At 38.2% G+C, this 15,580-nt stretch overlaps 1 protein-coding gene and 1 pseudogene across 2 annotated transcripts; both read right to left on the bottom strand.

Annotated features, from left to right (window-relative positions):
- Positions 1–4,626: 4,626 nt before the first annotated feature.
- On the bottom strand, positions 4,627–6,876 carry LOC101305020 (annotated as a pseudogene). The gene is made up of 2 exons (XR_185348.1): positions 6,074–6,876; positions 4,627–5,823 (listed from the first exon to the last, which is right to left on the bottom strand). The product of XR_185348.1 is annotated as a probable receptor-like protein kinase At5g39020-like (transcript).
- A 4,973-nt stretch (positions 6,877–11,849) lies between these two features.
- Positions 11,850–14,814, bottom strand: LOC101314505 (probable receptor-like protein kinase At1g67000-like). Its single transcript, XM_004307164.1, has 3 exons — positions 13,773–14,814; positions 13,665–13,691; positions 11,850–13,289 (listed from the first exon to the last, which is right to left on the bottom strand). Exons 1-3 carry the CDS (start codon positions 14,581–14,583, stop codon positions 12,133–12,135), a joined length of 1,995 nt encoding a protein of 664 aa, XP_004307212.1. The 5' UTR covers positions 14,584–14,814; the 3' UTR covers positions 11,850–12,132.
- Between the last annotated feature and the right edge of the window lie 766 nt (positions 14,815–15,580).

Raw genomic sequence — 15,580 nt, forward strand, 5'->3', positions numbered from 1 at the left:
ACATATATTTGTCGTCGTCCAGAAGTACATTAAAAGAGCTAGAAACCCGATTTGGACAGCCTTCCTCACACAAAATATATATGAGGTCTCAATTTTCAGCTAAAAACCTCATTTCAGCTCAATTTTCAACTCAATTTTCAGACGACATATATTTGTCGTCTCCAGAAGTACATTAAAAGAGCTGAAAACTAGATTTGAACAGCCTTTCTCACACAACATATATATGAGGTCTTAATTTTTAGCTAAAAATGAGAATTTCTGGGTTTGTTCACACCACACCTATATGTCATATGATTTTTACAAACCTAGAAAAAATGAACTAGCCTCTTGAAGTATATGGCACTCATACGACTTATACTTCACAAATGTCGTCTGAAGGGTCGAAAAATTAATCAGACGATACAAACTCAAAATCGTCCAAAATATGTCGTCTGAAAAGTGTCGTTTGATGATGTATATGGCCTAGTGTGTGGTTGAATCACCCTACTTTTCGTGACACAGTGGCTACGTTGGAGTTCTAGTAAGTTTTGGGGATGCTCGATGTATGTCACTGTGCAAAAATTGAAGGCTTTGAAATCTTGCTTGCGGAATTGGAATAAAATTGTATTTGGGGATGTCCATCAGAATGTTAATAAGGCTCGTGAAGCTTTATCTGCAATTAGCAAGACATTGTTATTCATGGTATGACTGACCAAAAATTTGAAGATGAGGTTGACACAAAATTTCGTGTTTTGAATGCGGTCAAGATGCAAGAAAGCTATTGGAAGGATAGAGCTCGAGTAAAATGGCTCACGGATGGGGATCGTAGTACTTCATTTTTCTATGCCTATGCCAAGGTTCGTTCTGCTAGTGCCCGAATGTCTTTAATTCATGATGGAGAAAGGATTCTTTTTGAACCCTCAGATATTGCAGCTCATGTAGTGGGGTTCTATCAAAATCTTTATTCTTCCTCCTCTACTCTAAGGAATCTAGATGAGGTATGCTCTGTTATTCTTTCTTTGGTCACCAATGCAGAAAATGATTGGCTTACAGTAATCCCTTCTACTGAAGAAATCAAAAATGCCGTCTTTGCTATGAATGCTTCCAGTGTACCAAGCCCAGATGGATTTCCAGGTTGTTTTTATCAATCTTTTTGGGATATTGTCGGTTCGGATGTTGTTGCATGTGTGAAGCAATTTTTTATGCAAAATTGGCTGCTTCCTAACATAAATTGCAACTTCTTGGTTCTTCTTCCAAAAGTTCAGGATGCCCATGAAATTACTCAATTTAGGCCGATTGCCCTAGCCAACTTTCTTTTCAAGATAATTCCAAAGATCTTGGCTTCTCGTTTGGGACCAATTGCTGCACGTATAATATCTCCGGAACAAGGTGCTTTTATTTCAGGTAGGCGGATTACTAGTTGCATTGGCACAGTGTCTGAATGCTTTAATCTCCTTGATCGCAAGGCCTACGGTGGTAATGTGGGGATCAAAGTGGATATTGCTAAGGCATTTGATACGTTGCAATGGGATTTTCTACTTAGAGTCCTCAAGAATTTTGGGTTCTCTAATATTTTCACCAGTTGGATTATTACTATTCTTAAGTCGGCAATGTTATCAATCTTAATTAATGGTTTTCCTCATGGGTTTTTCTCTTGTTCTCGTGGTGTGAGGCAAAGGGATCCTCTTTCTCCATTATTATTTTGTCTTGCCGAAGAAGCTCTCAGCCGTGGTTTATCTATGTTACTTGGTTCGGGTCGATTGAAGCTTATATCTTTTCCTAGAAACTGCACTCCCCCTTCTCATGTTTTATATGCAGATGACCTTATTGTTTTTTGTCGTGGGGATAAATTATTTCTTAGCCATTTGAGAAGGTTTTTTGACCGTTATAGTGCAGCTTCTAGTCAATATATTAATGCGGCGAAAAGTACTTTTTACCTTGGTGCCAAGTATCATCATAGGCAAGCGACAATTCAACGAATATTGGGGTTCCGCACAGGTAGATTGCCTTTTATTTATTTGGGTGTCCCAATTTTTTGTGGCAAGCTTCGGAGGTGTCATCTTCAAGTTATTGCTGATAAAGCAAAATCAAGACTTATGGGTTGGCAGGGATGGCTTCTTTCTATGGCTGGTCGGACTTAATTGGTGCAATCAGTTTTTCAGAGTATGTTACTTCATAGTTTTTCTGTGTATCAGTGGCCTGTGTATTTGGTGAAGAAGCTAACTTCATGGGCACGAAACTTTATTTGGCCTGGTAATATAGGGACTCGGAAAATCGTCAATATTCGCTGGGCTCAGGTTTGTGCCCCGAAGCTGGAAGGTGGGCTTGGTATTCGTGATCTTTCCTCTCTTAATTCAGCTGCTATCCTAAAGTTTGCTTGGGATTCTTTCTCTTCTCATTCTCAATGGGGGGATTACATACGATCAAGGAATCCTATTCTATCTGTCTGCAAGCTGGGCTATCGTAAATCCTCAATTTGGCCAGGTCTTCGGTCGGTTGCTTCTGGTTTTAGACAAAATTGTTGATGGTTAATTGGAGATGGTAAATCTGTGTGTTTTTGGAAGGATAAATGGCTTCAAGCTCCTATTTTGTGGACTTTAGGTATTTCAAATTGGTCTTATTTCAGCAATCTTCATGTCGCAGATTTTATTTCTCATCATTCATGGCAGCTTCCTCCCTTCTTTTGCCAAACTTTTCCGCTCTTGGCTAGGCAGATTTCAGATTTGGCACTCCCTCTTATTGATGAGTCAGATATGCTTATTTGGGAGCCCTCTACCTTCGGTGAGTTAACTTTTTCTGTTGGGTATGAATTTCTGAGGCACCACAACACTGTCAAAGATTGGGCTTGTAATGTATGGTGATCATTCATCCCACCTCGTTACTCTTTTTTGGTCTGGAGAATTCTTTTTGATCGGCTTCCAACTGATGATAGAGTGAAAATTAATGGAATTCCTATTGTGACTATCTGTCAGTTATGTTATTGCTCTGGTGAGACATCATTGCATTTATTTTTATAATGCCCTTTTTCCCAACGGGTTTGGAAATGGTTGGCTGCTCAATTTGACACTTCTTTATCTTCTTTCAACTCCTTGATAGATTTTTGGAAGAGCTACTGTTGAAAGTCTTTCTCCTCGTAGCTTTTTAATTTGTGGCTAGCAGCTGGCATGTTTACTTTCATGGCTCTATGGAAGGCTCGGAATAAGCTAAGGTTTGATAATCGATCCCCTAATTTATATACAATGTGTTGCTCAATTATGGTAGGGATTCGTCAAATTAGCCTTTTTGCTCCTGGTCACTATAAGGGTGTTCTTGATGCCCGTTTATTGACCTCTCTTGGAGTTGCTCCTAAAGGTGGTAAGACTCCTAGAATTCAATATGTCTTATGGCAGCCTCCTCCGTTTCCTTGGATCAAAGTAAACACAGACGGTTTAGCAAAAGACAATCCAGGTCCAGCAACTTGTGGGGGTGTGTTTCGTGATGCCTCAGGTGGGTTTTTAGAGAGTTTTTGTCATTCGCTTGGATGGAATACTTTCTTTTATTCTGAACTTGATGCTGTTATCTTGGCAATTGAAATTGTTCATGATAAATGGTGGGTCTACTTATAGTTGGAAAATGACTCTGTTAGTGTGGTAGCTTACTTCTCTTCTAGGTCTTTTTCTCCTCCATGGAACTTAAGAGTTCGTTGGAATAACTGTCTTTCTATAATCCGTCAAATGAACTTCCATTGCAGTCATATTTTTAGAAAAGGAAATGTGCTAGCTGACAAGATGGCAAACTTGGGGTTGTCAAATGGTTCATTTACTTGGTATGATAATCCTCCTACTGAGCTTCATGGTTTCTTACAAGCGGATTATTTGGGTATCCATAATTATCGGTTTTCATAGTGGGAAGATTGCCTGGTTTTTTATGGGTAGAATAAACAATGTCTTTTGGTATGTTGTTTTGGTTTGTAATTGAAATGGTTTTGGCCTAGTCCCCAATTCCTCTTTTAATGTAATTTCTTTTATTATAAATAAAAATTCTGATAAGGGACGGACAGTGGGTTCCTTGTTGTAGCAATCCCCTTCGGGATAGAATGGGTGCTCTATCACCCACCAGACTCTGCTACAGAGGAGCTGATATCACATAATCCTTGTCAGTAATTAATTAAAAAAAAAAAAAAATGTAGGTAGTAACTTCACAAAAAAGATAGCGAAGGTGATGTCTGAGTTAATTAATAACTGTGGACGCCCAACACGACCATAAACAGAGGGTTTCGTTTTCAGAAATTGCCATATAGTGGGTGGGGTACGCATAGGATATCCTGGCAGTTAAAAATCAGGCCAAACAAACATCACTATAAAACTTCAAACCAAATGCTCTTGACAGGAATTGCCCGAACATCTGAGTTGCAGTTGATGAAAATAAATATGTTCTTAAACAAATAGTATTTTCTTTGTGTTAGTAATGCTCAGAATATGATACTAACTGCATGGAATATATTTGCACAGGACAGTTAGCCCACCGCTCTTAAATCATAATCATATGTTTGCATTGACAAGGGAATTTGTGCAACTCATAAGCAGTAGGTTCCCTACCCTACAAGTTAACAAATCCCTCATGTTTGTTTGTCCAACTGGACCCATCAGTTCTATGTATCTATAATTGCTAATTAAATTGCCAAGGGACATTAAGCCCGTACACGTTGCAAGAGCATAACGAACAGTGAGCTCCTACATCAAACCATAAGAACCAATATACAGCAAGGAGAAAGGAGGGCACTGAGATGAGTGCCACCTCTAATGACCACAAATTAGTTAGATGATGCTCCATTGTAAATACATATATTATTGGTGTTGCACTTGCATCACTTATTTTGGATTTTGAGCCAAACTCTACTACTTTGTTCATCGATTTAGGACGGTCACTAGGCTTCATTTGTATACACCACAATGCTACCATAAGCATCTTCTTTGTTAATTTCTTTTCCTCGTCGGTCGCATCTTCAATTTCCATCTCCTTTCCTTCACTGAACTGGTCATAAACCCATGAAGGAAAGTAAATTTGGCTAGAATGGGCTGCAACTGCATTCAAGTTCTTTCTTTTCCCTGCTATTTCCATCAGCAACATTCCGAAACTATACATGTCAGCTTTGTTTGACACACCACCAATATTCTTGTAAAACAATTCCGGAGCTATGTATCCAATGGTTCCTCTAGCTGCAGTCAAAATTAAACTGCTGTCATCTAATGGGCATAATCTAGCCAGACCGAAGTCTGAAACCTTTGGAACAAAATTCTCATCTAGAAGAATGTTGTGTGGCTTGATATCAAAATGCAATATCTTCATGTCACATCCTTGATGCAGATAACCAATACCACGAGCCACTCCTAGTGAAATTTCAAATGTTTCCTTGCAGCTTAAGGAAATGGATCCTTCCTTAGAAAAAATGTGCTTATCAAGAGACCGGTTTGCCATGTACTCGTATACAAGAGCACGCTTTGATCCCTCAGCACAATAGCCAATTAGTTGCACCACATTTACATGATGAATTCTTCCAATTGTGGCAACTTCATTTATAAAATCTTGTCCATTAGCTTTGGACTTTCCCAACATCTTAACAGCAACAAGGCGTCCGCTCCGGAGCTTTCCTTTATACACACAGCCATAACCTCCTTCCCCTAATTTGTCCTTAAATCCTTTGGCCATTTTCTTGATATTGTAGTAGGAGTACCTTATTGGCATGAGGTTATTGTGACTTTGCAAGAAATCTTCAATAAGGCCATACATTGATAAGAGTGGCGTCTTTTCAACTTGAAGATCAAAAACACAATCACACAGGGAACTCCGAGTACAACTTTTGTCCTGGTCCACATAATCACTGTAAATGAAATAATAACTGATCATAAAAATGATTCTGTAAAGATTGTAAGCCTCAATATCGACTTACAGAAGTCCTATAAATATGAATGAATATGATAAGAAGCATGGTGAAGAAGGTCAATTAAGGAATACGATTAAAGTTTCTAGTATTGCTCTATTTCTCTCATCTGTATCAATAATACCGTCTTGCCCAACATCTTGCTCCTACATGGAGAGGCTTGAGCTGTAATACATAATACAATTAACTTTGTTGGTATCAGTGTCGATGTAGCAATCTTCACCTGGTCGCCCGTAATTGTGCAACCATGAAAGTTCAAAACCATAGAGCAGCTTGTTGTGGATGTCTATGTAGGACCTGTTCACAACTTTTGTTCCATTCCATGATGTCAAAACCATCAGCTCCGTCTGGCATGAATCTAACAAATCCGATGCATTTAAGCTGTCAGTGTTAACAAAGGAATGTCCACTCGTTGCGTTGATGCAAGGAGCAGCATCAACAAAGAGGGATGAATTCCCCGGCCGAAATTTACAGGTCATGAGAATTATAGGCTTTGACAGTAACCGATGACTACTCCAAACAATTGTACCTGTCCGATAAAGTTGATACATGCGATACGGATCCTCATCACTACTGAAGTTGTATCTAGTCAAGGAATAAGGAGGGAGTGAAGAGCAGTTATCCTTTTGAAAATTGGCATCCACAACTCGGATCGTGCAGTTTTTATAATTGATGGCAAGGACATAGTATCTTACAGAATGCAAGTGTACAACAGTGAGATTGTTCTCGCAAGACAGGTTATACCTGAAGTCACCGCACTTCTGTGGATCACCGATGAGTCGGAAAGGGTAACTTATATTACCGATGTCGCCGCAAGATGAAGGCTGACAGTGTTGATGACCCTTAGCATGGAAAGCTACACAGCATAAACCAAGAACTAGACCAATAATGAATCGTGCTGCAGGAACAGGTAGACTGACCTTGATCATGGCGAGAGAGACCAATTAATCTAATTTAGCTTCATGCCGGCCTTCATCAGTTCCACGGAAGGAGAGATGATATATATATATATATAAATGCTCTGATGATCAGTACTAAACAACATTATACATAAACTTCACTTACTATTCAATATGGAAAACAGAAAAAAAACTTCTGACTTGTAGACCAAGTGAAGGCTAGCTAGGTCCAATTACATTTGGACAAAGAGATCTCAACTTTGGTTTCATTTTTAATGGCTACTTGAGATTTTGTGTATATATAGCAAAACTGGAACATTATTGGTTTTACTAGTCAACATGGAAAGATAGATCTAGAATATATTTGTAGAATACTGCAACCAGTTCATTTTATTTGAGTGCAAAAATGATTCAATGAGCTTGACTTACTCAACTTATAAAGATCAAGTAACCGGCCAAGTCCACAGATGATGTATCTCATTTAGAAAAGATCAATATATGGAGTATAAGAAACAGTTCTAACAAAAAATATAGAGAGAATTGCCTTAAGGCCTCAAGGGAGTCTACTTATATATAAATTCTATAGGATAGTTTGTAACTTATTACTGGGTTAATTTTGCTGGATTATGTGTGTATACAGCTTTTGTTTCATGCATTCGTAGAGAAAGAACACGATAGGGTATGTAACCAAAAAAAAAAAAAAGAACACAATAGGGTTAGGTATGCATTATGTAACAATTAAGGACGAGCGAATCTTCAAACTTTCTTGTTAGGTCTTCATGTATGTGCTTGAGCTTGGGCTTATGCATGTATATAGTTTTATTTTCAACTTTCAATCATCCAAATTTGTAAACAACTAGAAAGACATCGGCCTCTCTCAAACCAACAACAGTCCATGTCATGCTGAGCACCAGTGCACTACTGCATTCACGAAACTTGTAAACAACTGCTGACCAATATGATATGATTGAAACTCGGAAGTAGCGAAAGTATTACCATGTTGCCGTTCTGAAATGATCCAAAATTGGCTAGATTAGTCACATAGACAGATGATGGTTCAGTAAAACTTGACGAAATAACGTTCTGAGCATCTGAATTATAAAACAGCCTATCTCTTCCATTTCAACTAAGGGGTCCGGCTCGTCTAAAATAAGGAGTCCGTGAAGTTAGTCTAAGTTCATAAAATCCACACTCTTTATCTAATCTAATGGGTTCTGAGCAGGACACGTCACTCTTGGATTAATATAAGTTAACCTATGGTTAACTTTGGTAAACTGCCGTCAACTACATAACAAAAAAGAAAAGAAAAGAGGTTTTACGTCTTCTGCTATAACACGTCCAACTGCTATCTTCCTCTCTTGCTTCTAAGTCGATCGACTTGCTGCGCTATACATATGCTCTGTTGCGAATCACTATGACGAACTTGGACTATTGCAAATAAATCACTACATTTGGTATCCAGATACATACTTTCAGAACATATGCTCTATTCCCAGGTATTACTCTTCACCAAGGACTATGGATGATATCGTTCAGTAATTGAAACCTATTTGGCCGATTTTGGAATAATAGAGTTACTGTGGGATTTGGATCAGTTGCATTTCCTACTGCGTGCTATGAAAGAGGACCGTTTGATGTTTCTAAACTTTGAAATCAGCTGTTTGATATTTTTGCATTTGGGACGCACATAACGTGTTTGATGCAATGACAAGCTCAATTTTTGAATATTGACTTCAGATTTTGTTCAAGTTAACATGGAGTATGATTTTGGCATTAATTGACAAAGGCCATAAAGCTGATTTTCATCTGTACTAATTTCATTTTTCATCTGTAGTTTGAGCACTTCTTAGATGTATTGTTCTTATTTTGTGTTTTCAAAACTGAAAAACACACATCTAAGTAGGCAAATACTTGTTTGTTTCATCTCACTTTTTGCGAAAGCAAGACCTACTTTATCAACTAAGTTGTAATATAAAAGTTAATGCAATGCATAGTCGACAAAGTTGGAAATATTGCTCGTAAGGAACTGTGAAAACTGATTCTCTAATTGTAGATATGGACATGAGCAAAAATTGACATGGACATGAGCATCTATAATTGTCAAAACTGATTATCAAACATTATATGGTGTTGGTGTTGTTGTTGTTAGAATTTGAGCCTCTACTTTGTATTTTGAACAAAATATGATCAAGATCAATTTACTGTAGCAAATGAGGCAGAAGAAAACTCAGTTGAACTTTGAAGCAAACCTTAGCAGCCTCTATTCTTACTTGTGGAATTCTTAGAGATTACACAGCAACTGAACCCTTATATAGGGTGCAAAGTAACCTATAAAATATCATAGAAGCACCTAATTAACTAGATTGTAATTGTACTTTACATACAACAGAATATCTAGATTTTTTATTTTATTTTTTTACTAAACAAAATATCTAGATTAAGTGGAGGAGAAAACATTAAAGCAAGTGGCTGGGATTGTCTCACTGCAACTCCAGCGTGAGTCCCTGCAGCTGATTATTACTAACAGATAAGCTTCCCAGATTTCTCAGGAAAGCATTAACTTCAACAGTTGTTAATTTCTGTGTGATCGATCATACTTCTGCATCAAAAGTTAGCAACTAAACAAAACCCAATTCATGTACCCAAACTGGATTTTACAATTTTGATTCCATATATTGGATTCATGCAAGTTTAATCATGCAGCAAAGGTTAATTAATTATACCTCAATGGTTATTGCTATGGTCATATGAATGGAGTTACAGTTGATCCTTGTGGATTTCCACCGTTGTACTTTTAGCATTTGTTAGGCTTGCTTGAAGGTTAATAAGTAGTGACAATACTTAGCACTAAAAGGTTATATTGGTCCAACGCAGTGCCTTTCATGCTTCACCCCCAAGAATCTATTGAGCATGTGCTATGTAACTGCCCCATCAGTAGAACCTTATCAAAGCATCATTTGAACATTCCTGTGACTTTGGTAGAAATTGTTGTGGATTCTGATACCACTGTCAGAATTTGTGGCTTGTTACTACAATCAGAGTTGGAGTGGAAGTGTTTAGTGTGTGATGAGCTAGGACAATGTGTTTAGAACAAAGGTATTTAGGAGCTAGACTTAGGAGAAGATGTTATTAGGACAAGAATGTTAGGAGGTTAGATAGGGGTTAAGAGGAGATGTTAATAGAGGAGGGAACTTGATTGCTTGCTTCAACTACTCTTTCATTCATCTTCATTACAGTATAAGTAGAAGAGGTCATACACATATATATATAGAGCATGTAAACCGACATTGCATAGTAGCCGGCGACCTTGCTGGACTACATCACAGACTTTGTTTTGTTTCTAGACAATGCTAGACTCTTTGCTAGCTCTAGATGACTACATGCAAAATTTTCATGATCATTCTTCCCTAATCTAGATTAATCTAGCTAGCTCTAGGACTTCCTTCATTTCTCTAGATATCTTTAGTGTGGTGCAGTATATTTTAAATGGTCAATGTCTCCACCTTTCATTTTTAAGGAGTGGATGATGGAGGAAGCTAATTCACTTGCTGAGAAGTTTAACTCATTGCTTATGTTTATTTGGGGCATCTTGGAGAAACCGCAATTCTACTCTAGCTATGGTCTCAGAAAAGTCAAGTGCAAATGACATTGTTTGCCGTGTTATCGCCTGGTATCATGAGTTCACTGCTACAAATCAATCTCTTCTCACGCTTGAAAAGATGCAATTCGGAGGAGAGAGTTAGGAAATCACAACAGAATTGGAGTGCAGTGGCATGATAAAACTGGAGATGCGATCTCATTTAGTTTAGTCCTAGTCAATGTAGGAACACTCACCTGTAGGAATTGGTGAAACCTTTAGTCAGCAGAATTGAGCTCACTTAAAATAGATAAAAGAAAATTAATGGACCCTATACTTACTGCATAAGATTGGAAGCTAGTGTTTTCCTTTATGCCATCCGGGAACCTATTGCTGTTGGCAAAGCCAGAATTTCTATTCCATAATGGTGAACAACGTCTGCTCTATCTATATATATATAGAGAAACCAATGGAGAACATATGCATTAGTTCACGAACAGTTTATTACGTCTCATATGAGCTAAGAAGTAGAAAGCAGTTCGGAATGAGACTGAATTTCGAGTCCCATTGTCATGGACTCATGGACAAGGTTCCCAGTTCTAGACGGAAGCTTCTTCGGGATAGGAGAGAGGAGAGAAACTTATGTAAGAAGGCGAACTAGCTTTCGATACTTTGTGGTACTGATGTATGCATGATCGATCATCTTCAAACCTCACAACACCAAACCAGAGACTTGGCCCCAAGAACGTACAGAAGTCCACCGCATTATCGAAACGTACAAGGAAAAGCTAGCGATGCAGAATAATGACGTCAAAGATATGAGAAGCACTTCATCTCTGTCAATCGGAGACGCCACAAACGCTACTACTTCGCATTCTACTTCTAGTCATGAACCAAATAAGAAGATGAAACTGGACTTGAGTTTTCTGATTCTTATGATTCCGAGACTAGAGGTAAGAAGTTGCATGCTGACTAGAATGCTCTGAATACTGAAGAGGCCATGGATATGGAGATGCAGTACCAAGAAGGGAGTGCAAAGCATCCCCAGAACGAATTGATTGGAGATGATGAGGCAAAGCTTGCTTCACTAGAAGCTCAGCTGCAAGCTATAACCAAGAGAATTGCTTCAATGGAGACAAATTATTTTTAAATTCTGTAGGATAGTATTGCTTGATCAATAACTCAATATTGCTGGATTAATGTGTATGACTGTATATTTCTATTTCTGTTATGCATTTGGTGTTGGTGCCAATGTAGTGAAAAAATATGATTAGGTGAGGACGAGTTATTCTTCAAACATTCTCAGTTAAATCTTGGTGTTTTGTGCATTAGCTTATGCTTATATATATAGTTATTCCTTTTCTTCTTTCAATCATCATTGGTAAACAACGAATAAGACACCGGCTACCCTTAAACCAACAATCCATGTTATGATTAGCACTATGTAGTACTGCACTTCACGAAATTTAAGCTTGTAAACAATTGCTGACCAATATGATACCAATTGGAGCATGTTCAATAACACAAAGTAGGAACTAAACTACCCTCGATCTATATAAAGACAATAAACTTGGTATCAAGAACTGAAGTTTCCCTCATGATTCCTGATCAGCACACCGTTCCCAGTTTAGGTGAATATGCAGAGTATTCGAATAACACTTATTAACTACTCCATAGCAGGAAATTCCTTCCCCATGGTAAATACATATATATTATTGGTGTTGCGCACTTATTCTGGATTTTGAGCCATGCATCACTTATTCTGGATTTTGAGCCAAACTAGTCGACTCTGGAGCTTCATTTTTTAATGGCAGTGACGATGATAGAGCTGTTTCCGTATCATCTTCATCATCCACTACTGGCATGTCTTGTGGATATAGGAAGGGCTTTGGAGGCATTGGAATGGATTCAACTTCTCCTTCAAGCATCTCTACAACTTTGCTCATTGATTTGGGACGGTCACAAGGCTTCATTTGTATACACCACAATGCTACCATGAGCATCTTCCTTGTTAATCTCCTTTCCTCGTCGGTTGCATCTTCAATTTCCATCTCATTTCCTTCACTGAACTGGTCATAAACCCATGAAGGAAAGTAAATTTGGCTAGAATGGGCTGCAACTGCATTCAAGTTCTTTCTTTTCCCTGCTATCTCCATCAGCAACATTCCGAAACTATACATGTCAGCTTTGTTCGTCACACCACCAATATTCTTGTAAAACAATTCCGGAGCTATGTATCCAATGGTTCCTCTCGCTGCAGTCAAAATTAAACTGCTGTCATCTAATGGGCATAATCTAGCCAGACCAAAGTCTGAAACCTTTGGAACAAAATTCTCATCTAGAAGAATGTTGTGTGGCTTGATATCAAAATGCAATATCTTCATGTCACATCCTTGATGCAGATAACCAATACCACGAGCCACTCCTAGTGAAATTTCAAATGCTTCCTTGCAGCTTAAGGAAATGGATCCTTCCTTGGAAAAAATGTGCTTATCAAGAGACCCGTTTGACATGTACTCGTATATAAGAGCACGCTTTGACCCCTCAGCACAATAGCCGATTAGTCGTACCACATTTACATGGTGAATTCTTCCAATGGTTGCAACTTCATTCATAAAATCTTGACCATTAGCTTTAGACTTTCCCAACATCTTAACAGCAACAAGGCGTCCGCTGCGAAGCTTGCCTTTATACACAGAGCCGTAACCTCCTTCCCCTAATTTATCCTTAAATCCCTTGGTCATTTTCTTGGTATTGGAGTAGGAGTACCTTATTGGCATGAGGTTGTTGTGACTTTGCAAGAAATCTTCAATAAGGCCATACATTGATAAGTGGCGTCTTTTCAACTTGAAGATTAAAAACACAATCACACAGGGAACTCCGAGTACAATTTTTGTCCCAGACCACAAAATCACTGTAAATGAAACAATAACTGATTATAAAAATGATTTTTTAAAGATTGTAAGCCTCAATATCGACTTACAGAAGTCCTATAAATATGAATGAATATGATAACAAGAAGCATGGTGAAGAAGGTCAATTAAGGAATGCGATTAAAGTTTCTAGTATTGCTCTATTTTTCTCATCTGTATCAATAATACCGTCTTGCCCAACATCTTGCTCCTAAATACTTGTCCAAGACACATTGTCCTAGTTCACTCCTAGCTATATAGTGGTAACAAAGCCACAAATTCTAATAGACTTTGTAACGGCTGGAAACAATCATGTTCTGAAATAAAGATAAATAATTATGGTTGCTTACAGGAAAAAAAATAATGAGAAAACGCACCTGCATCTAGAATGTATGAAGCTGACACTGATAAACAGACAGAAGAGTTGTTGTCAGAGTTGTTAAATTAAAATGGTCTGAAAAGAATAAGACTGAGATAGTGGTCACCTATTACATAATCCGCAATAATAGTGGAGAGGCTTAAGCTGTCATACATAATACAATTAACTTTGTTGGTATCAGTGTCGATGTAGCAAACTTCACCTGGTCGCCCGTAATTGTGCAACCATGAAAGTTCAAAACCATAGAGCAGCTCGTTGTGGATGTCTATGTAGGACCTGTTCACAACCTTTGTTCCATTCCATGATGTCAGAACCATCAGCTCCGTCTGGCATGAATCCAACAAATCCGATGCATTTAAGCTGTCAATGTTGACAAAGGAATGTCCGCTCGTTGCGTTGATGCAAGGAGCAGCATCTACAAAGAGGGATGAATTCCCCGGCCGAAATTCACAGGTTATGAGAATTATAAGCTTTGAGTACAGTTCAAACTGAGGACTTTTCTCCCAACTTGTACCTTTCCATTGATGCGTGCGATACAGATCCTCATCATCACTACTTAAGTTATATGCAGTCAAGGAATATAGAGGGAGAGAAGAGCAGTTATCCTTTTGAAGATTGACATCCACAACTCGGATCGTGCCGTTTTCATAATTGATGGCAAGGACATAGTATCTTCCTGAATACAAGTGTAAAACAGTGAGATTATTCTCACAAGACAGGTTATACCTGAAGTCACCGCACTTCTGTGGATCACCGATGAGTCGGAAAGGGTAACTTATATTACGGATGTCGCCGCAGGATGAAGGCTCACAGTTTTGATGATCCTCAGCATGACAACAAACTACACAGCACAAACCAAGAACTAGAACAATAACGAAATGTGCTGGAAGGGGTAGTAGCCTGATCACCTTGATCATGGCGAGAAAGACAAATAATTCTAGTTTAGCTTGATGCCTCAAACAAGCAGAGATGATATGAAAAAATGCTGTGATCAGTACTTAAACAACATTAATTGGATATGAACTTCACTCACTATTCAACATGGGAAAGAGAAGTTCTGACCAGTAGACTAGTGGAAGTTCATTTGGAAAAAGAGCGAGCAATTGAGACATCTCTCAAATTTGGTTCCATTTGATTTTGTGGATTAGCAAATGCCAACATTATTGGTCTTACTAGTCAACTTGGAAAGATAGATCGGGAATATATACCTTGTGGAAAACTGCAACCAGTTCATTTTATTTGAGTGCAAAAGATTGAATGAGCTTGACTTGAGGTCAACTGAATATGGATTAGTCACTCTCAAGTAACCAAGACCACAAATGACATACATCTCATTTTTGAAAAGATCAATATTTGGGGCATGAGATAACACACACAGATGGGTGCTTCCGGGAAGATGACTGAACAGAATTAAGCATTGACAATTTATCCCAAGTTTAAGATAAACTCATATTAAGGTTAAGACTTAATTATACGTTGAGGAGTTGGGAGTAGTGACAATCCCAGAATGTTTCCTTCTTTACTTGGGACTTGCAAAGAAGCCAAGACGCTATCTGGTTAAAACAAAAGGATCCTACAGACAGAAATTAAATTAACAAGGACAAAGCAGGACTCGCATACCATGTCAGACACAACGCTCGCAACAACAAAGCCTTGAAATGAATGATCGGATGAATGCCACAAAGGGACATGTATTTCAATTATATGCCGAAAAAATCACAGCAGGTTGTGAACTTGTGATTCTCATTTAGACCTTAGGTGGACTTAAGATTGTCAAGTTCTCACATGGTGACCAAAAATCATTACCATGGTTAAGTTAGCAAAGATTATCAGTTAAAAAGATAAAGTATGAAGCCTGAATGGATGATACAGCAAGTACAGAATCAACCTACTGGAAAGAAATGGGATATTCTG

This window comes from Fragaria vesca, linkage group LG7 (genome assembly GCF_000184155.1).
Source record: "Fragaria vesca subsp. vesca linkage group LG7, FraVesHawaii_1.0, whole genome shotgun sequence".
Taxonomy (NCBI): domain Eukaryota; kingdom Viridiplantae; phylum Streptophyta; class Magnoliopsida; order Rosales; family Rosaceae; genus Fragaria; species Fragaria vesca.

What these genes read in the sequence shown, in the direction of transcription:
- LOC101314505 (XM_004307164.1), bottom strand. Translation starts at nt 14,583, where the DNA reads ATGATCAAGGTGATCAGGCTACTACCCCTTCCAGCACATTTCGTTATT. An exon ending in TATTGCGGATTATGTAATAG is followed by an intron (nt 13,692 to 13,772) that starts GTGACCACTATC and finishes TCTGTTTATCAG; the next exon opens with TGTCAGCTTCATACATTCTA. An exon ending in TTCATACATTCTAGATGCAG is followed by an intron (nt 13,290 to 13,664) that starts GTGCGTTTTCTC and finishes TTTCATTTACAG; the next exon opens with TGATTTTGTGGTCTGGGACA.